This window comes from Bison bison, unplaced genomic scaffold (assembly GCF_000754665.1).
Source record: "Bison bison bison isolate TAMUID 2011002044 unplaced genomic scaffold, Bison_UMD1.0 scf7180017864489, whole genome shotgun sequence".
NCBI classification, from domain to species: Eukaryota; Metazoa; Chordata; class Mammalia; order Artiodactyla; family Bovidae; genus Bison; species Bison bison.
Window position 1 is genome coordinate 5,841,706 of NW_011495048.1, and position 22,266 is coordinate 5,863,971.

The 22,266-nt window shown below is 31.7% G+C and overlaps 1 protein-coding gene across 1 annotated transcript in view; it reads left to right on the forward strand.

Moving 5' to 3' along the window:
* The window catches only part of LRRTM4 (leucine rich repeat transmembrane neuronal 4), a 3,400-nt gene extending 713 nt beyond the window's left edge, over positions 1 to 2,687 (forward strand). The window contains exon 2 of the mRNA XM_010863338.1: positions 1,155 to 2,687. Within this exon, the coding sequence (XP_010861640.1) occupies positions 1,155 to 2,687 (1,533 nt within the window). The remainder of the gene's footprint in view (positions 1 to 1,154) is intronic.
* The last annotated feature ends 19,579 nt before the right edge of the window (positions 2,688 to 22,266 follow it).

Here is a 22,266-nt window from a genome sequence, read left to right on the forward strand (position 1 = left end):
TTTCTTTTCTTAAATTAAGAATTTGGCTGATTGCCTGTAGTTTAAAAACATGAATATTTAAGATTAATACTGCAGCACAAGGTACTTTTTTTTTCTCACCACTAAAAAATAATAAATCTACTGTTGACAGAGGAAAGAAGTCCCTTAACATGCTATGACTTGGAAATGCAGCATCAGTGCCAATAGATTTCAACTTTGCAGATTTTCTGAAGTTAATGAAGGTAGGGGAGAAAAAAAGTCAGTGAGAAATTTGAGCAGTTTGGGATGGGAGAGGTTAGTAGTCTGCTGTTCTCTCTTTTGGAAAAGCATCTGTGTTAAGCATATAATAAAAACAATAAGTACTTCACGAGATTATTTTGTATTTTGTGCAAATATTTAATAGAAATTTGATAATCATAACTTTGGAGCATTCTGTGCTATCAGTAGTTAGGACTCTCAGCTGGTGATCACTGGGTAAGAGAACCTTAGTAGGAATCTCTTCCTGAATGTTGAGAGCTTATATGCTTATTAATACATTGACAGTACTCCCCACTGTTACTAGTCTGCATACCACACTTCATTGGTTGTGTATACTGGTCCCAGTCAGAGCTCCTATATGGTTACCTCATTATGCAATAGGGCTGCAATTTCAAGCTGGGCAAACTTGGGTTACCTTGACAATTTACCGAAGCTCCTTTGCCAAAACACAGCCTCTTTGCTCAACTAAGAAAGATGTTCAAATATAGGGTTTAGTAAGTCACATTTTTCCCATTACCAGAAGACTTAATATTCTTCCTTTTGGTACTGGTGTTTAACAGTGACTAGCCAAACGTAGATGTCATTAAATGTTGTCATTATGTGATAAGATAGGATGGATGTTTTCCAGTGTTGATGTGCATATGAACTCCTGAAACTCAGGAAGCTGTTCTTAGTTCTATGACACTGTGGCAATTTGGAAATCAAGGAAGAAAGAATGAAACCTAGATAGTAAGCATGCAATACTGAAGAAAATAAGGCTTTAAGTGTCAAATACATTGTTCTTAAATCAACTGTTCCATTACTACACTAGATGAGATGCCCCTGATATTGGTAAGCTGGTAGTGATTTACATTAATAGCTTTACAATGTGCATTTGTCTTCTTTTTAATATTGTAGGTTTCCATTTAATTACGCAGCTGAGAGGCATGCGTGTGGTGCTAGTGCTACTTCCTACACTGCTGCTTGTTATGCTCACGGGGGCTCAGAGAGCTTGCCCAAAGAACTGCAGATGTGATGGCAAAATTGTGTACTGTGAGTCTCATGCTTTTGCAGATATTCCTGAGAACATTTCTGGAGGGTCACAAGGCTTATCATTAAGGTTCAACAGCATTCAGAAACTCAAATCCAATCAGTTTGCCAGCCTTAACCAGCTTATATGGCTTTATCTTGACCATAATTACATTAGCTCAGTGGATGAAGATGCATTTCAAGGCATCCGTAGACTGAAAGAATTAATTCTAAGCTCCAACAAAATTACCTATCTGCACAATAAAACATTTCACCCGGTTCCCAATCTGCGCAGTCTGGACCTCTCCTACAATAAGCTTCAGTCATTGCAATCTGAACAATTCAAAGGCCTTCGGAAACTTATCATTTTGCACTTGAGATCTAACTCATTAAAGACTGTACCAATCAGAGTTTTTCAAGACTGTCGAAATCTTGACTTTTTGGATTTGGGCTATAATCGTCTTCGAAGCTTGTCGCGAAATGCTTTTGCTGGCCTTTTGAAGTTAAAAGAGCTCCACTTGGAGCACAATCAGTTTTCCAAGATCAACTTTGCTCATTTTCCACGTCTCTTCAACCTCCGTTCAATTTACTTACAATGGAACAGAATTCGCTCCATTAGCCAAGGCTTGACATGGACCTGGAGTTCCTTACACAACTTGGATTTATCAGGGAATGATATCCAAGGAATTGAGCCAGGCACATTTAAATGTTTGCCCAATTTGCAAAAATTGAATTTGGATTCCAACAAGCTTACCAACATCTCACAGGAAACTGTCAATGCATGGATATCATTAATATCCATCACTTTGTCTGGGAATATGTGGGAATGCAGTCGGAGCATTTGTCCTCTATTTTATTGGCTTAAGAATTTCAAAGGAAATAAGGAAAGCACCATGATATGTGCAGGACCTAAGCACATGCAAGGTGAAAAGGTTAGTGATGCAGTGGAAACATATAATATCTGCTCTGAAGTCCAAGTGGTCAACACAGAAAAATCACACGTGGTACCCCAAACTCCCCAGAAGCCTCTGATTATCCCTAAACCTACAACCTTGAAATCTGACCCTAGCCGGTCCACCCTTGAAACACCAAGCCCTTCCCCGGGGTTTCAGATTCCTGGCACAGAGCAAGAGTATGAGCATGTTTCATTCCACAAAATTATTGCAGGGAGCGTGGCTCTCTTTCTTTCAGTGGCTATGATCCTCTTGGTAATCTATGTGTCTTGGAAACGCTACCCAGCCAGCATGAAACAACTTCAGCAACACTCTCTTATGAAGAGGCGGCGGAAAAAGACCAGAGAGTCTGAGAGACAAATGAATTCCCCTTTACAGGAGTATTATGTGGACTACAAGCCTACGAACTCTGAGACCATGGATATATCGGTTAATGGATCTGGGCCCTGCACATATACCATCTCTGGCTCCAGGGAATGTGAGGTATGAACCATGATCCTCCTAAAAGCATTTCCACTGCGGGGAAGGAGAGGTAAATGTTTGAAGCTCTAGAGGTGTCTCTAATCACTAGAAAGATTAATGACCCTTTTGCTTTTGGGTTTTGCTCAGTGTGCAAGGTTACTTAATTAAATTACAACCACGAGGAAATTGACTGCTCTTTTTCTTTTTCCTTAAATGGTTGAAACTTGAAGGAAGTTCATTCAAGGATGAGATTAAGTTGGAATAAAGCACTATGTTAAAGCATCTGTTTTTTTTTTTTTTTTTTTTAAACAGGTTGTGTATAGGGGTTGGACTTACAGACACACATACACACAAACAAAACTCTTTTCATCCTAAAATTTATGTCTGGTTTTTGTTTTTTGACTTTGTAATCTAGTAAAGGAGGGGCTGGCTTAATTTAAAAACAAAGTGATTTTACCAAAATTCCAGGAGGTAATGAAGATTTAAACCAAAGAGCAATTTACCCAAGGGTTGATTTTGTTGTATATTTTTTACTTTTAATTAAAGCATGCAACAGGGATCTCACAGGGATAACTGTTTCTATGTTACTTGCCACTTGTTTATTATACCAGCATAGAGAATGTCAGGCCTATTGTGTAATTGTATTAAGGCATTAAAAGATGTCTTTTTTCCCTTCTTTCCTTCCTTCCTGCCTTTCTTCCCTCCTTTCTCCTTTCCTTCCTTTCTTTTCTTCCTTATTTCCTCCTTTCCTTTTTTTTTTTTTTAATTACTGGACATAGATCATTTTCAAAGGTTTTTTAAGTGCTGGCTATATGTATGTAATCAGAATGAAACTTAAATTCCACCTTTTAGCTTTTCCCTGGTAACTAAAATCAGGTCATGATATTGTGGGTGATTTAGCAATAACATGATGACAAGCATAACAGAGACTGTTTGTCAGTGTTGTTGTCACCCCCAAAGACATAATGTGGATTCTTGTTACACTAATCCAAAACTAAGTGATGCAAATATTTATAAATAAAAAGAGGAGATTTGGGTTCTGAGAATTTTCCCTTTCTGTAACAATCATCTCAAATGAAGGTGTTTCGTGTTATACTATTTTCATGAGAATAAGTTTGGAGTCAGTGTATTTTAAAGATCACAGATAGGAATGTATTTAGAGAAGAAAAATAGTCACAAATTTCCAACTTGTTAATAAGTAATGGTGGATGCCAATTATTCTTTATTTGGTAAAATTAATTAAAAAGTACAAAGATTGTGAGACTGCCAAAGCCTTGTTACTAGAATAAATTAGTAAAGAGAGGTAAAGTTCTGGCTCTGTGTCATCTTAATATCCAATTTTACATGATTACTTTCTCAAAAGAAAGTTTTAACAAGCATTTGAAGACTTTGCCCTTTTTACTACCAGTTATGAAGTGACTTAGCAGCAGCGGCATGAGTGTTGAAAAATATAATTTGCTCTTTTATGATATATATTCCAAATCTTTCCACAACCCAAACTTAAGAGCTAATGAAAATGTTTTCAGACAAAGTACTGAGTTTGAAATTATCTCCAACTCAGTGTAATTTGAAATATTGAGCTATTCTTCACAAAGTTTATTTTCTCCTCTTACATATGATTGTAAATAAGAAAAGTAATCCCTGATAATAAATCCCTAAGAGAAACCTGTACAAGAAATTGTCCTTAAAAATTAAAGAGAATACAAAATTTTATATAAAAATCTAGCAAGTCTTGATGTTTTTATTGCAAGGTAGTATTTATACAATATTTGTGAATATTAGTAAAGAAAGTTCATTCTGTTTTATTCTAGATTTGGCTTGTATTTTGAGATCCTCCTAAAAGCTAGTAATGTAAAAAGAAAATTAAAATCCAGTTCCATTCTTTCATTTTCTCTTTGAGTTTGTATTAGCATGGTGATTTTTATTTAAAAGAATCACCAGGAAAGATTCTTAAAGAGCTGGCATTTCAAAACAGTGGTTCTAAAACTTTTCCAGAGGTCTTAAATCCCAGAGACCATCCTTTAAAGACCACAGGCATTACCATGATTGAAACGAAATAAAAACATATTTCACTCCGTAGAAACGTGTTTTAAAATGCATTTTGATATTATATATGTTCCGTAGAGTTGTGTTTATGGTCATGAAATCGCGGTGACATTGTTGGGGATGGGTGTGGTGTTACAGCAGTAAGTAATGAAAAATTTAACTAAACATTGTAATGAAGATGTTCAATTGAAATGGTAGCCCTACTGAAATAGATCAAACTCTAAAAGTAGAAAATGGTAAGCTATACATCTGAGATCATTAACTGCACTTTTGAGTGTATGGGGTTCAACAAAGCTACATTGAAATGAATATTAATTTATTTTGAAACACAAATACACAGAAACAAACAGAGCAACTGCCACTCCTCCTTGCCCAGTTTATTATAGTTACAGATGGAAATAAGAACTGAGGAAAAGTAGATTCTTAGAAAGTGTTATGAAAACAATAATTTTCAATGTACTTCTATATCAACCCAGAGTAAAATTTCTTTTGTTGAGAAAACTCTACAAAATGAAGCCAAGAGAGAGATGTGATTTGCCCAAGTTTATGGCATTTTAGGACAGTGGATGTACCTTGAGTTTAGGTCTGGTGGTGTTTTGACAAACCTCACATATCAATAACTTTGAAAAATAGAGAACCTTAACATTTATGGTATATTTTTTTGAGGTAGGCTTTGTTATTCAAACATTAAATTACCTAATAAAGCCATAAATATTTAACTAGAGAACTTAGCACTAATGCTAATTTCTAAGATAGTGCCTTGAAAAAATTGCATTAAATTGAAAATTTTACTTACATAGTTGATGTTACCATCGATTATCAGGGTCTAAATATGGTTAAAATATTCATTTTGTCTATTCTCTTTAAGAAGAAAATAAAAATATTAACATTCCTCCTTAGAATAATATCTATGACCCACCACACATATATGGCATGTGATCTATAAAGTAAATAATTAAATAATTTTGGTTCTGTTCTTTATGAATTTTAAAGGTCCAAGTGCACATTACATGATAAGAATCTGAAGAATATTATAATAATTTAAACAGTTAAACTTTATTCTATCTATAAAAGAATAGAGTAGATAGAAATGAATAATTAAAGATACATGGCAAAACTCTGATAGATTCATCTCAATCATACCTTGAGTAGATCAGTGTGCTTGGTTGCACTGAATCATTCAACTTGTTCTCAACATGTGTTCAAAGAAGGGAACTTAAAACCAAAAGGATACAGCTTTGTCTAAAGATTAGTGTCTTTGACAGAGAAAATTGCAAATACTTACTTTTGAAAATAGCTTGTGAAACTTTGGATAGCTTTACTGCATAAAAAGATTACAAAATTATAAAGTTACTTCATTCCACATACCAAAATTTTACTTACAGGTTATACAAAACAAAATTTTGAATACCTGGTTCTTCCAAGATATGTTTTATCAACAGAAAATAGTAAAAACTTTTATACAATTAATCATCGTGAATATAAACCAAGAGAGTTTGTCTTTTGAATTAAAATAGCTGAAATTAGTAAAACCTTAACATGAATAAATGTGGTCTCTAGAGAGATCCTGCATTTTAGAATGTTTTAAAGGAGAAGTAATTGAAATATAAAGTTTAATGATCCCATAATGCTAACAGTGCTGCCATTAGAAAAGTGGCAATATAGATGACATTAGGTATATATTTTCCAAATATTTAATATTTTGGTTATACTCTTTAAAATAAAACTGTATTGACTGTCATTTGGGCTTATATTATTTCTTTCACTGCTGTGCAGTGGGTAGTGTAGACCATTTCTAATAATTTATATTTATTGAATGTATTAAGTCAGGTCCAAACTACTGATTTAAAAGGGCATATTAACTTCTTTCTTCACTGTAGAAATTGATATTTTGAAGTATATTGAATGAATTTCCAGGAGCTAAAATTCATAATATATTCAAACAGGATTCTAAGTGAAGCAGGCTCAGAATCACTAAGTTTAATACCCTTTCCATGAAGCTATGGAAAACAAAGTTAATTTTGTTGGCTGACTACTACTGTGTCATATTAAAAAGTTCCAATTGAAACTATACTTTGTATATTTAAAGAGTCTATTTATGCTTGTGTGTGTGTGTGTATGTATGTGTTTGTATTATGTAATTAAGTATATGTGCTTAGAGACCGAAAAAGTATATCTTGTCCATTCTGAACACGTGAAATACTAATAACAAAAATTTGGGTCATAATTACTGGAATTTGTTAGGAAAATACTTCTTAAGATAAATGTTTCATCCTCTCTAAAATTATACGTGTCTTATGTCCAGATATTCTAATGTTCTTTTTTGAAAAAGTAGAATTTAAACTATACACTATCAATTTTGCTGTGACTTTGGGCTAGTCATTTCATTTCTCTGTGAACCATCACTGAATGAGTGTATTCACCTAGTCGAGTATATCTCAATTCAGATTATTCCTAAGAATAGTCAACTTTGTAAAATCTTTGTGATCATTCCCAGGCTTACAAGAGCAAGATGGGATGTGGAAGAAAAACTGAGCTATTTGTAATCATCATCAATGAGAAAAGAGAGAACATCTTGAGTTAACTAAAAAGTGGCATGCTCAGGTGAGCAGCCATACAATTTCTTTATGCTTGAAGCGAGCATATATACATGTGAGCACACACACACAAATTTATATGTATTTTAATTTCTTCCAAGTAACCAGTTATTTTGAAAGCATTTAAATATGACTTTAAAAAATATACTCTCTAAATTTGATCCAACTAAATTTCATTCATGAATATGTTTTTTATTAAAGTCTGCAAATAGTACTGGTGAAGAGTGACAGCTGCCAGGAAGGCCTGATATGGCTAATTTAGGAATGATTTTTAAGCTGACAATAAAAGGTTCAATTCTTTTTGCTAGAATTAGCTTATATTAGCATCTCATGAACAAGGTTTTAGTAAATGGTTTCTCTTTAAGAATCCAAGTTGAGAAGTCTGACTCTGGTATTAGGAATGTATAGCTTTTCATACACCCAAGTATTTATTAGATGACTCCAGACTTTTTCTTCTTGTGACTTTCCTATATTCAGCAAAATCTCGTCATCCTAGTTCTCAAGAATTACATTTATAGATAGCTTTATGCTTTGGAAGTTGTTCAGAAATATTAGCATTGGGTACGTGGTGACTCATCAGAACTTGCATGTCTCTAGAGTTTCATGAATCACTAAATCAAAATGAGACCAGGCACTCACCAGTATATATCACCAGACACTGATATACACTTTTGAAAGTTTTGAAAAATCACTCTGTCTTTTGATCAGTGGAGAGCATAAAAGAGATGTTGAATATGTTTTAAAAATTAAAAGGGCTTTTTATAGTACCAAAAGAACCATTATTCATTGGGTCAGCTTAATAAAATCTCAATATTCTTAAAATGAAAGAGAAATTGTGAGGGTATTTTTCTCATGCACTCCATAAGCCAATTAAAATTTTAACAGTTAATGAAGATTGATAAAAAGCACAGTATTTCCTCGATATCAGAATCATTGACTTTTTAATAAACTGCTTTAATATACATGAAACTGCTCGATATGTACAAAGGATATGATTTACACTCCTGAGTAGTTTAAAAGTAATGGTTAAACCACCAAGAGAAATTAAGGTCCTTTAAAAGTAAGATATTTGATTTTAAGACAGAGCTTACATATTTTAATACTTGTAAGGTTTGAAAATGAAATGATGGCAAAAATAATAAATATTAATAAAAGGTTTAAGTAAGAGTGAGAATATAAAAAATTCTGAAAAAAATCCATCTCCAAAAATTATGAACAAGCTTGATGAAAGGCAAAAGCTAAACAAAACTGATGCCTGGATATCAGATAATGAACATGTGTATAACTAAATAAGATTATGACATTTAGCATTATTGTTTGTATATGAAAATAATATATTTTAATATTATATACATAACTTATTAAACATAAAGAAAAATAACTTTGAAGTATAATTGCTTTCAAACAACCATATGACATTAAAAACCCATATGTCCCACATACATATATTTTTAAAATACTGAAATGTATATTGCAAACAGATTGTAGATTAATTTATATTATACTTTTGAATGAGCCCTGTTCTTTACTAACATGTCCAGTATACCTGAATTGCCTCAAAAATAATTATTTGGAGGAGATATTAAAAAAATATAATGGCATCAAAATAATTTTGTTTCTTTTCTCATTGCCTTAATGCATCATGATGGTTTTCTGAATTTTTGGATATCTATAGAGCATGTCTCTCCTTTGCCTCAGTCATTTATATATTCATTGAATTCTCAGACTTTAGAATTAGGGATAAAGATGTAAAAACTGAACTTAGGGTAATTTCTTTGGTTTTCTTTTCTTTTTTTTTAAGTCTTCTAGTATATAAAAAGTAAGGTACAGTAAACATGTTTGAAACTTTGATTTTAAAAGAGCATTTTAAGATAAAGAAAGTATAGCTTCAAAATGAAACTTCCTAAACAAATTTATGATTACCATTTTACCTACTATTTTAGTGGTTAGGATCTTCAAATTTCATTGAATTATAAAAACTAAAAATTGTATTAGTTTTTTACAATATATTTGAATATTTGAAACAGACAAACTAAAATGAGTAGAGATGAATTTGTTTAAGAAAACTCACTCTTTTTTTAGAATATTGGTAACCAAGCAGGGCTTCCCTGGTGGCTCAGCTGGTAAAGAATCTGCCTGCAATGTGGGAGACCTGGGGTTCGAGACCTGGGTTGGGAAGATCCCCTGGAGAAGGGAACAGCTACCCACTCCAGTATTCTGGTCTGGAGAATTCCTTGGACTATATAATCCATGGGGTTGTAAAGAGTCAGACACAACTGAGTGACTTTCACTTTCAGTAACCAAATGTATTCCAAAATAGAAATATATAATATTACGAATTGATGCCATTTTTGAGGTCACTTTTAGAGCAAAACCATATAGACCTTAATCTTGGCACACCAAACGATTCCAGACAAAGAGGGAAAATTCCTGAAAATGTTTTATTTTGGAAAATCAATGGTACTTAATTAATTTATTGTTGTTCAGTGGCCCAGGTGTGTCCAACTCTTTGCGACCCCATGGACTGCATCACACCAGGTTTCCTGATCCTTCACCATCTCCTGGAGTTTGCTTAATTCATATTCACTGTATATTTTCTTTTGAAAAGATGACAATTGCTGTTTTCTGCCTTCTTTTAAAGTTAAACATCATCAGATAAATCTTTGAAATTATATTGATTTTATTAAAATAAACAAGAAAACATCTTTGGATATAAATTATATGCTTGCTTTTCAATTTCTCCTTCTTCCCTTAAGTCATGTTTACTGAAACATTTCTTTTTTCATTTTCTGCTGGCTACCTAATATGCTGTGCTAGGAATTATTAAAAGTTGATTTCTTGTTTCCTTTAACTGACTCCTATTAAATACATTTATGTGCAAATGAAGCCCTGAAAATATTGCTTGTTTATTTCAGCATAAATTTGATCATGATGCATTTCACTGTTATTAAGTATTGGATATTTATTATTTTAAATTAATGCCAACCATTGTTAAATATTCCTAATAAGACTAAAAAAAGAAAATACTAGAAATATAAAGTAATTATGTTTTTCTTTTTTGGTATGGTAGCTGTAGATGAAAAATTGTTATTTTCTTCTGTGTTTATAGTTCTGTAAAAGTAATAGCAGAGAGGTCAGGCTTAAATACTTTAGGTTGATGGTCAAACCACAACATGGACCAAAATTACATTGATTCAGTAGTTAGATAAAGGGGTGAAAAAGAGGTCTCAGAAATTTGGTTTACTTCTATAATATTGGACAATCAAATATATATCTGACCTTTCTGTGATATAATTTTTCCATCTATTGAATTGGGATGATAACTTTCCAACTAACTTGTTGAAGTGATTAATGACCTTCTATTCGAAAACCACTCTGAAGTATTCCATAAAAAATTTTTCAGTGTAAATATAAATGATTATTAGCCATAAGCCCTATTGTCTACTGAAAAATTTAAACTACAATGTGGCTATATTATTTTCATTGTTATTATTAATTATAATGATGGCTATAATATAGCCTTATGTAGAAACAAGTGTTGTGGTTTAATAAAGTGTGGTTTTAATAAAGTGAATAATAAACCTGAATTTTCAGTCCCTTGTCTAAGCTGTAATTTAGTTTGGGTACCAAACATGCTAATATTTAAATAATACTCAGGATTTGTAAATACTCTCTTGACTGAACGTTTTTTCACCTTTCAAAGAAAGCAGCATTCACAATTCACTTTATAGTAATGGAGAAGGCAATGGCACCCCAACTCCAGTACTCTTGCCTGGAAAATCCCATGGACGGAGGAGCCTGATGGCCACAGTCCATGGGGTCGCTAAGAGTCGGAAACGACTGAGCAACTTCACTTTCACTTTTCACTTTCATGCATTGGAGAAGGAAATGGCAACCCACTCCAGTGTTCTTGCCTGGAGAATCCCAGGGACGGGGGACCCTGGTGGGCTTCCATCTATGGGGTCGCACAGAGTCAGACATGACTGAAGCAACTTAGAAGCAGCAGCAGCTAAAGAAGAAATGGATTATAGAAACAACTTATAAATTTTCAATCTAATCAGCTATTGCCCGTCAATTCATTTTCATAACAGAGGTAAATTTAATTTCCCCAAAGTTTTTATCGATGACAAGTGAGACTCTTCAAATAATATGTAGGGTATTTCTTTTGAATAAGTTAATATGTGATTTTATGAACCATATATTTCTCTAGTTGTATACATGTATGTACATATACACACATACGTGTTTAGTGCTTTGATGTGGATAGTAAGTCTTTATTTTGGTTGAATAAAGTATGAGCTCTTATTTTTGCATAAATATATGGTTACATATTTCCCATGATTTATGATATATTTTAAAATGAAAAACATTTAAGTTTTCACATGAAATATTATTGTGTGCTATAAAATAAAGGGTACCACTTAGCAAAAACTGGCAACCTGCAGACAAAAGAAAAATGCTAGCATTACTAGAAAAGACAATAAGTTGTTTTCTCTGTGATTGAGAAGGTGAAATTATTACAAGTTGGAGATTCTTCCAGTTAACGAATGTTTCTTCCAGTTATATATTCTAGAATGAGGGAAGTAACTACATAATGGGGTTGCAGACCCACTGATTCAACTCTGAAATGTCTTGAGCTACAAATCCGTTGCTTTCATGACCCCTACTTTGACTGGAGGACCACAGTGATGTTTGGGATCTCCAGGTTAGTGTCACTTTGGAGTTGACATTCCCAGTAATGACCAAAAGTCTGTTTACTTCACTTTCCCAAAAGTACCGTCACCTTGGTAAATAGCTGTATGTACACATATGTTGATTCACATTAGACTTCTGTTCACCGGACCTAGTATTCTTCTACTTATACAGATCAAGTAAGAATTTAGTAGACTATTGGTGTACTGGTTTTTTTCTGAGGACATCATGATTAAATTGACAATATCATAAGTCTCTTTTGAATCAGACTATATTGATTACTTCTTTGACTCTACAGTTCCATATGGTACAGCTGCCCATCATGTCTTTGGCACTAGGCCTGTGCCAAATAAGGATCTCATTTTTCACATAGCATTTAAGAATGTCAGTTCAGTGGTAGCTGTCCCCACTGTAATTTCTGTCCTGGAGTGTAGAGTGACAACAGAGGCATTAATCCTGAATTACTTTCTCAATCTCTTTCCCCACTACAGTCACCAGATTGTCAATCAGTTTTATCATCCTGGAATATGGTCCACAGTATTCTAACCAGATTTTCTTTGTTTGAAGAATTACTGCTTAGACTCTAATCTATAAACTTAAAAGAAAGATGATATAAAATATAAATATAAAATTCTAGCTTTTTGCAGTTCATAATTATCTGAGCTTTCTATCTCCTCATAGTGTACCTTTTCTCAAATGATTAGAGGATAACTGATGACTTTAAATCAAGATTCCAACGGTTTTCCCTTTAATTTTGGCATAACACCTTCCTTCAGAATGTGCATAGGTTTCCTCCAAAACATGAAGATTGGCAAGGATGATTGGCCAAGAAAGAAGATAGCATCTACTCTCTTTCTCATTTCATTTCTTAGTGAAAGTTTATTGCAATATAATGATCAAGTGTGTAAATAAATATACATTTTTATTAATGTTGTCCAACTGTTGCTATTCTATTGATAGTGAACAAAGATAATCCTGTTCTGAAATATGAACAAGTATAATTTTGTGGATTAACCTGAAGTATTTTTATTTTTTATTTTCTAATTATAAATGGATATTTTGTTTAGAAAATGTTGAAAATATGAGATTAGTTATAAAAATAAGCAGAAAGACGATAAAAAATACCACTATGCAGAGATTCTGCTACATTTATATCTAATAATATACACAAATATGTGTATGTGAGTGTTTATAAAATTAATTTAGCATTGAAAACTGTTGTATAGATTTATATACATACTGTTACTTTAAAGTTAACTTTCTGTGATGAATAGAGTCACTTTTTAAAATACTAGTTTTTGAAGTTACATTAATAACATGTCATATTCTATTTGCTCCTTCCTTTTAGTTGAACTTTCATGATGCTTTGTTTTACTGTTACTAATATTTCTTCAGTGACTTCATTATCTAGATAGATTCCTAGAAGATAAAGCACATAGCCAAAACAATGAAAATGTTAAACTTAGCTCATGTGACCAAATTACTCTCAAAAATATGTACTTATTTGTATTACCAGATGAATTGCATGAGCTTTTTTCCCACATATATGCCAGCGTTATTTATCTTTATTTTCCAACAAGTTGACAGTTTTCTGGTGTTTAATATACATGTTTTTGGCTTTAGGCTGTAGAATTATTTTTTTCTGTGCATTTTGTGTTATTGGATTTATTATTTTGAAATATGGTATATAAATAGTCCATGGTATCGACAGTAATACTAGTTTTTGTTATCTTTTGTACATTGCTTGTATTTTTAGAAAGGCCCTTCCATCTTGCAAGGAAACATTTGCTATGTTTTGATCTCTCCCTCAATAATTTAATTTTTATATTTTTTCTTTAGTATAGCTAAAATATCCTTTAGTATATCATGTGAAACATGGACCTAATTTTTATTTTTTCACTAAAGAATTATATTTTTTCAGTGTGTTTTACCATTTTAATGTAGAATTTTCATATTCCACACAGTTTTGTTTTATATACTTTTCCCGTTGGTTTATTCTCTATTTTATATCAAAATAATATTTTTATAGTTTTTAAATATTTCTTTAATAAATGTGTCCTTATTTCTAATACTAAGTTCCACATATATTTTTTGCTTTGTTTATTCATCAATACCTTCATTTTAAATAAAATTTTGCATCTTTGTCTCTCTGTTTCTTTTTTTTTTCTAGAACACACACACACACTGTTTTGACTGAGATTTTGTGGCTCAATTAATTCATTTGTAAATAACTGAAATATCTAAAGCTGTCAAAAAGAAATGTTATGGAGTAAAAATGGCAGAGAGCTCCATTTATGTTTTTTATTTCTTATATTCTCAATAAACACAAGATGACTTGCTTTTTATTATGATTTAAGTATGTGTATAAAAACATATATGTATATATATAATATTATTTTATTTTGACCAAATCCTTAATTTGTTAATTTTTTTGACATTTCTAGTTCAAAAATAATTTTGTAAAGAAAAAACATGTTATCATTATAATAGTTACATTTCTCTGACTTATATTTCTATATTGTATTTCCTAAATTTCTAGAATAATGTTACATGATTATGGTTATCTATAACAAAGTTCTTCTGTTTCTAATTTTAATACAGACTACCTCCTGTATTTTTATACATTTTATCATTCTATTTATTCATTTACTTATTTATTCAACAAAAATGTATTATATACCTTCATTGTGTCTGTTAACACTGGGTTCAGTGCTGTGTTTACAATAGTGGATAACATACTTTATTTTAGGTAAAATTTTATTTATCACATTTTTACACCTTAAGCTCCATTTATAAAATACACATTTATTAAAATGGACATTAAGTATTACTTAATGACATTTGAGAACATCATTTTTCTCTTTTTGTGAGTCCTGTATCTTTCCCACCTTTTAGTTATTGATTATATGAATTATATATTTTTATTTCTTAATGTTAAAATATATTTGCCTTTCTGGAATATATTATGATTGTTTTTCACAATATTTTTCCTAGATCAGCCCTCACTTTGTTTACTTTTATTTTGTCTGCAATTTTTAAACCTCTCTTAATAAGGGAACTCAAAATTATACTCTCTTTATCAGATGTTACATTTATTATTTATCTTTTTCTGTTTCTGAAATGGTAAAATAATATGGACATGATCTTTTCCTTTAAATTTACAAAATATTTATCATAAACTGTCTTTGTGGTGTCTTTTTTGGGCATAGTATTGACAAAATGGTTTAAATTTTATCCGGATATTTTTTGCCTTTTAGTGTCCTTGAATCACAATGTTGAAATAGATTTCCTAGAAAACACCCATTTCATTGAAAATGTAGCATATATAATGATTTATGTGATAATTACATTTTCTTAAACATCTTCTCTAGCCATGTAGTTGTTCATTCAATCTCTGTGGACCACTATACTAGAAATTGTAAATGAGGCAGATGAATTTCTTTGATCTATATTCTGATAATCCAGAATAAAAGTCATTAAAGTATTAGATGTACTTTTTCCTTAAGGTTTAAAATTCCTTCATGATGTATAAAATTTCTCTAGTTGTACTTTTTTCGCATTTTAGTTTTGTTAATTTATTCTTGTTCATAATTCCTGAAAGTTTGCAGATTTATTATTTTTTAAAAGAATTTGAGAAGAATTACCTTCAAACTACAGGAAATTATATCAGTGTGCCACTTCCCATGGTATAATATCATCTATGTCTGAATGAATTCTTCCACCAATACTCTCAGACATTCTAAGTTATTTTATCTTACCGTTATCTTACATTTCACTGCCTTATATAGCCAAACTATTTCTTTGATCTATAAGAGATTGGCAAAATATTTCTGGAAAGGACCAGATAGTAAATATTTTAGACTTTATGAACTATATGGTGTGTTACAACTACCTAACCTTGCCATTATAGCATGAAAGCAACCATAGAAAATATGTAGAAGAAGAATACATCTGTGTCCCAGTAAAACCTTATTTGCAAAAGCAGGCAGTGGGTGGATTTGGTTCAGGTTTTATAGTTTGCTGACTCCTAACCTAGGTCATTTTAAACATGCGTTGGTCTTACCACTCAGGAGTGAACAACATAGAATTTTCTCCTAACCTGATACTTTCTTCTACTACTGTCCTATATTAGTCTTCCCCTTAATAGAGACTCTGGTTATAAGATTCTACCCCATAATTTCTACAATCTGTAATTAGAGCTTATTAAACCATCAAAAGAGGTCTTGCTAAATTTGCCCCTGACTTCATTGTCACTAAATGCTATGCCCTTATTTAAAATTCTTTGCTTCACTGTGACATCTCCATAATATTCAAAACTGTCTTTTCCTCCTTCTTTAAATGTTTTCCTTTCCAGAATTCCATAGTCAAACTATTTCCTCTTCATTCCAACATATTTATTTTTCATATCCTTTATAAGTTCAACTTTCTCTACTTGAATTGTATGTTTTCCTTAAGGGTCTTACCTTGCACCTCTTCTTGTATCACTATATTCTCCCTCCCTCTCTCTCAGTGGTAGCATTTACACACACAGCGTGCATATCATTTATTTACTAACAGTAAATGTTAATTCTCTATTACTTGAACTCTTCCCTGAGTTCTCCATATGTATACCAATTTCCTATTCGACATCTCAATGCAAATATCCAAGAGTACCTTAAGCCCATTTCCAAAGCAAATCACGGCCTTTCTTTCTAAGACTATTTTCCTCCTGGCAGTTCATGTCTTGTCAATGAAGCTATCCATTTCTGTAAGTCAGAATCAGGAATCTTCCTTGACTCTCTGTACACACTCTCACATCCCGTAAACAAATCACTTTTGGAGTATGTCTCAAATCCATCCGTTCTTCTCTATCTTTACTATTGTCACCTTTGTCCTATGTAGTTCTCCCAGGCTTAACTCTTGCTGCATTGGATTTATTCTCTGTATTTACACTGCATATAAAGTGAATCTTTCAACACAAGAGCTGATCATGATACAGTTCTCCTTTATTTAGGGAATTTAGTGGAGTCCTGTTGTTTTTGGATAAAAACTAAGACCCTTAGCATAACCTTAAAACCCCTGAATAATCTGATTCTTTCTTCACAGATCCTTCTCACCCATACTCCTCTTGCTCTCAAATCTCCAACCAAAGAAGCCTCTACATTCTGTACTGACTTCCTTTTCTTTTCCTCTTACTGGTCATGCTCTATCCTTTGATAACATTACTGTGTAAGCCAGCCTTAGAATGCTACTCACTCAATTTATTCCAGCTCATCATCTCCTCAGGAAGCCATTGTTAAAATTCTTATATTGTCAAGCCACAAGATTTAATTCTTCATCACCACCAGTTCTTTTTAATTGTGATTTGATTAACATCTTCAAGTTCTATTTGAATCTCCCGTATCCATGCAAAGGTACCATATGACTGTTTCTGTTTGACCTTATATCTCAATGCCTTATTCCATACTTTGTATAGAAAAGGAATGTCATAAAAGTTTATTGCAAGAATAAATAAGTGCATTCCCAAATTTTACTACTATTTTCTGCCTTCAAAAATTGGCTCTCTTCTTCAAAAAGTCTCTATAAATTTTTGTCTTTAAAATTTAGTAAGTTTCTTTCATTATTTAAAGGTCAAACTATATAATATAGATCTGATGTAGCTCATTTGTAATAATTTTTCTGATTGACTTTTTATTAATATATCATCTTATTATGTCTATGTTCAAAATGACAAAATACATAAGGGCAAACAACAAGAAAAATACCTATGTATAACTTGGTTTACTATTTTCCTAGAATTTTTGTATATTTTTGTAACAAACATAAAGTTAATAAAAGCAAGGTGTTTATAATCTGCCAGTTTTATTTACTCTATTGTGAGCATATTAAACATCCACCTACAGCGTAGTTTTAGTTAGTACATAGTACTATATATTGATTTACTATATATGTGGGTTATAGTTTTATTCCAGTGGCTTTTGCAAAATGTTTGGAATAAATAAACTTAAGATGACCACTTTTGAACTTATATCTTTCTAAATATTTATAATTTTATATTAATATTCCAATCCATCTTATCCAAAATTAAAAAAAAATTGATGGTGATCTGTTACAATTTAAATCAAAGACATTTTGTTGCTTTTTTAAGATTCACCATTTATATTACTAATGATACACTGTAATACCTTACATTTGTTTGACATTTCTATATTTTACTTTCTGTATTTTCTGTTCACTTGCTTTGCCAATTTTTATTGACTTCTATAGGTTTTAAATTAATTTATTCATCTTGTAGCTTTTATAAATATCACAGATGTTTTCCTCAGCAATTTTTATTCATCTTTTAATTATTTTATGTGGGATTTTGGTTATATAATTAGACAATTAATTTCATATAATTAAGTTATTGTATGTTTTATTTTATGGTTTCTGCCTTTATTGTATGGCACAAAATTATCTCCAGAAATATTAAATAAATATTCATTTGTGATCCTCTAATTGTTTCATGGTTTTATTTTTTGCATGCAAATCATTAATTCAACTAACTTTTTGTTGTCAAAATTTTGCCTAGTTCTGCAGTCTTATTAGTTATTTACTCATGGCTATTAATATTTGATTTGTTAATCTCATAGCGTTACTTACATATATTAAAGTATGCATATATGTTTATATGTTATATGTATGGATTATGTTTTCACATATATGTTTCTATATTATATAAATACATATTAATACACATGCTCTTCTATTAAACTTTTAATTTTCCTCCTACTTTTTATTTAATATAATCAGTAGAATTACATTTCATTGTTCATATTTATAAAATATTTTGGGTATAATTTTGAGTTTCTAACTTAATTATAAAAGGCACTATATATAGTATTTCATACATTTACATATATACTTTATATATGCATATATATATATTATTTATAATATACATTATATTAAGTGTGTATGTAGTTCTTTCAACTATCTTGCTTTCTATTGCCTTTTAACCTCTCCAAAATCATATTCTAGAAATAAATCACTGTTAACATTTTACTCTGTAATTTTCTGGATATTTTCTGTGCATTTATAAATGAATATGTTTTCTTCTTATATAATATTATACTACCTGTACTGATCTAAATTCTATTTGTATGCTTTTGGTTTTGCATCTTGTAATATATCTTGGACCTATATCCATGATGGCAAATAAAGATCTACCTCTTTGTTTTCAGTTTACTAAAATGATTCTCTAGTGGTAGACAAGTGAGATGTTTGAAAATATAGAGACAAACTTTAGAATTATTATATCAATACCCTAATAAAATTTTTTGATACTTTTATTGGAATTGTGTTATTTTTAAAGAATAATTTGGAATGATTAATAACAAATTATAAATCTTTCATCTTAAATATGATAAAGCTCTACTTTTTAAACACTAAAATATTCTGCATGTGAGAAAAATTTATATTACATATGTTACAATTACAGTTGACCTTTGAAGGCAATTTGAACTGCTTGGGTCCACTTATACATGGATTTTTTCAATAGTAAATAATACATGTAATACAATATTACATGGTCCATCATTGGTTGAATCTGAGGATGCTGAGGAACTGCAAATACAGAAAGCCAACTATAAATTATAAGCAGATTAATCTCTGCATTGTTCAAAGTCAACTGTATTTTAACTTTGTTCCTAATATGTACATGATGAATTTTTCTTTTTTGGTATTTTCTACCTGTTTTTTGCTATCATCCACCTAATCTTTATTTGTGTGTGTATGTGGGAGTGGGGAAGTTATATTTTTTATGTGCCTTTTGCAACTAAAAACAACACTATTTGAAATGTTAATTATAATTGTGTTTAAGTATATTTTCTTTGATTTAATAAATAGGACATTCTTCATTTATCCATTATCTCTTAACTCTCCCAGCTGTTAAAATTTGCATCTTTTATTTTAGTTAAATGTCTAAAATGATATTGACCAATTAGGTTGGTCAACAACTTCCCTCTCTCTCATTTTCACAATAGTTTTGAGGAGGAAAATCATTACTGTGTATGATTTGGGACAAAGCCTACAATGTTCAAGTGATAGAGCAGTGTTTATAGTGGATATTAAAACTCTTCTGCATGAAAAGGATGCACTAGGTGGCCTGGAAGCAATTCTCAAATGGGAATGTTTCCACTCGGATGAAGTAGACTTAAACAGGTTGCTGAGTGATACCACTTTCTTTCTTAGTGTCTTCTATTATGCTTCTTTTAGCACTTGTAGACTTTTGATTTGATTGTAGCTGCCATGGGAGCCAAAATAAACCTGCAAGTTTGAGCCAAAATATTAGGAATCTTCTCTGTTTAAATTTTCATTAAATGAGTTGCAGTTAATGAAACCTAGGCAAATTCCAATGTCTTCCACGGCAAGAGAGATGATATGAAGCAATAGTATAAAATATAAGAATTAAGAATCAGTGCAACTTTGGAAACTTACAGTGACATGAGCAGACCTTGCAGCCTATGTCAACTTCTTTTCTTATCTATAAAATAATGAAACACAGTTAACAACCGGGCAAGTTCAGGTAAGTGTGCAGAGAACTAGAAATAGAAAAGCTTTCCTCAAGGCCTTGTATTTGCTGAAGGACGGATTTCATACTCCTACTCCAGAAAACTCCTAAAGTAGGAAATGATCTAGTAGAAGGTTTTCCAACCTCAGCACTATTGACATTTGGGATCACATATTTGGTGGTGGGGGATGTGGTTGATCTGACTTGGGCGTCATGGAAAATACGCCTGACCTGATCCATTAGAAACCAGCAACAATACCCACTCTTCCGTTATGACAATTGACTGTGTTTCAAGATAGTGCTAAATGATCCCCTGGGAAAATGGAAGTAATATTGGCCGTGATTGAAAACCACTGAGGTAGCACATAGAATTTGATCTTGGAGAGATAAGAATACATGGCTATAGCCAAGAAAAGGTCACTAGTGATCCTCAGACTTCAAAATCTTGATGTCATATGTACAGAACAAGAGGTATTTGAAGCAGAGATGAATAGGTAACTCTAAACTCAGACTCACATCAAAATTTAGAGACTTCTATGTCAAGCTTTTAACATCAGGTTATTGTTGATGACAGGAATGAGATGCTTTGTTTTACTATAACTGTTATCCAAGGTTAAAGGACTTACAAGGGCGTACAGATAAAATGATCAGTCCTGTTCCAGGAAAGAATAAGAAGAAATGAATGATTTTGCTGCCCCCATGGTAGTAGTGCAGGTCTAGAGAATTTTGCATAAAGAGAGGCAATGCTGGGAAAATCATGCACATGGTAGTTCAAATACGTCTTTCCACAAAGCTCCTGAATAATTGGGTTTGGGAAACATGAATAGCACCAATCAGGCCTAACAATATTTAATGCATTAATCAGTGAATTTAAAACTATGACTTTGTTTGACTATTATATATATAGAAAGGGGAAAAACCATAATGAAAGACTTCCTATTCTCACTTCAAAGTTGGAAGGCCTGCAAAGCAAGAATCAAGGGGGGAACTGAAAAGCAAATAAAAGATTTTTGAACACACCAAATGAAAATGTGTAGAAGAAACTAGCCTCAGGAAAAACCTGGGGCTGGCAGAGGCATTTCTGTAATTTTCTATAATCTCTAAGAAGATAGTTTTTCAGAAGACTTGCTGTATTAGAGGAAACAATCTTCACGGATGGTAGAATTTCCCACTATTAAATGGGAGGGGTATGGTTAAACTCTTGATGAAAGGTTTCTTCCAGTTGAGTTTGAGGATCAGAAGTTATGAAGTCTGAACACATGTCACAGACTTATTGGTACCATGGACAGGCTGAAATTAAAAAGACTGCTTTTTTTTTTTTTTTTTCTCCTATAGGAGCACTTTGGAGTCAAAAGTACCTAGGATCTAACACTAACCCAGCCATGTTATTAGCTCTGGAATCATGGGCAGACTTTGAAGCCCATGTCAACCTGTTTTCTTATCTATAAAATGCTGATGCCTTTTGTACTTTAAAGCTTATATAAAGATGTCATATAGTAAAAGACATAACATAGTCTGACACAGAGTATCCTTAACAAATGGTAGCTATTATGATATTAGTATTATGCATGCAATATCCTCTCTCTTTATTAAGATGTCATTAATTTTGGGTTATGTTTATTACTGTTATCAACTAGTTAAGCATATTAAGGAATATGTGATGGCACTTTGGAATAAGCCATTACATAAGACAAAATATTATATATATATTTTCTCTATATTCATGTTTATATAATTCCAT